This window comes from Phaethon lepturus, unplaced genomic scaffold, assembly GCF_000687285.1.
Source record: "Phaethon lepturus isolate BGI_N335 unplaced genomic scaffold, ASM68728v1 scaffold30028, whole genome shotgun sequence".
Classification (NCBI taxonomy): Eukaryota; Metazoa; Chordata; class Aves; order Phaethontiformes; family Phaethontidae; genus Phaethon; species Phaethon lepturus.
In genome coordinates this window covers 3,181-3,394 of record NW_010560226.1, presented here as the reverse complement: position 1 = coordinate 3,394, position 214 = coordinate 3,181, and the positions used below count along the sequence as shown (strand labels likewise).

At 64.5% G+C, this 214-nt stretch overlaps 1 protein-coding gene across 1 annotated transcript in view; it reads left to right on the top strand.

Moving 5' to 3' along the window:
* Positions 1–214, top strand: part of LOC104625865 (ubiquitin carboxyl-terminal hydrolase 2-like) — a 2,902-nt gene that overhangs the window by 1,689 nt on the left and 999 nt on the right. Inside the window, 3 exon segments of the mRNA XM_010293614.1 lie at positions 1–2; positions 5–25; positions 99–179. The exon segment at positions 1–2 is cut by the window's left edge and continues 96 nt beyond it. Coding sequence (XP_010291916.1) covers positions 1–2; positions 5–25; positions 99–179 — 104 coding nt within the window.

Here is a 214-nt window from a genome sequence, read left to right as displayed (position 1 = left end):
GGCCTGGTCCCTGCCAATCCCCAAGGTAAGGGGTCCTCACCAACCCCTGGCCCCCTGCCCCACACACCCTGACCCTGACCCATGCTGTGCTCCCTCAGAAAGGCTATGGGGAGGTGACCCTCATGGACTGCCTACGGCTCTTCACCAAGGAGGATGTGCTGGATGGGGACGAGAAACCGGTACGGGGCATGGGGCATGGGGGCAGGTGGGCTTG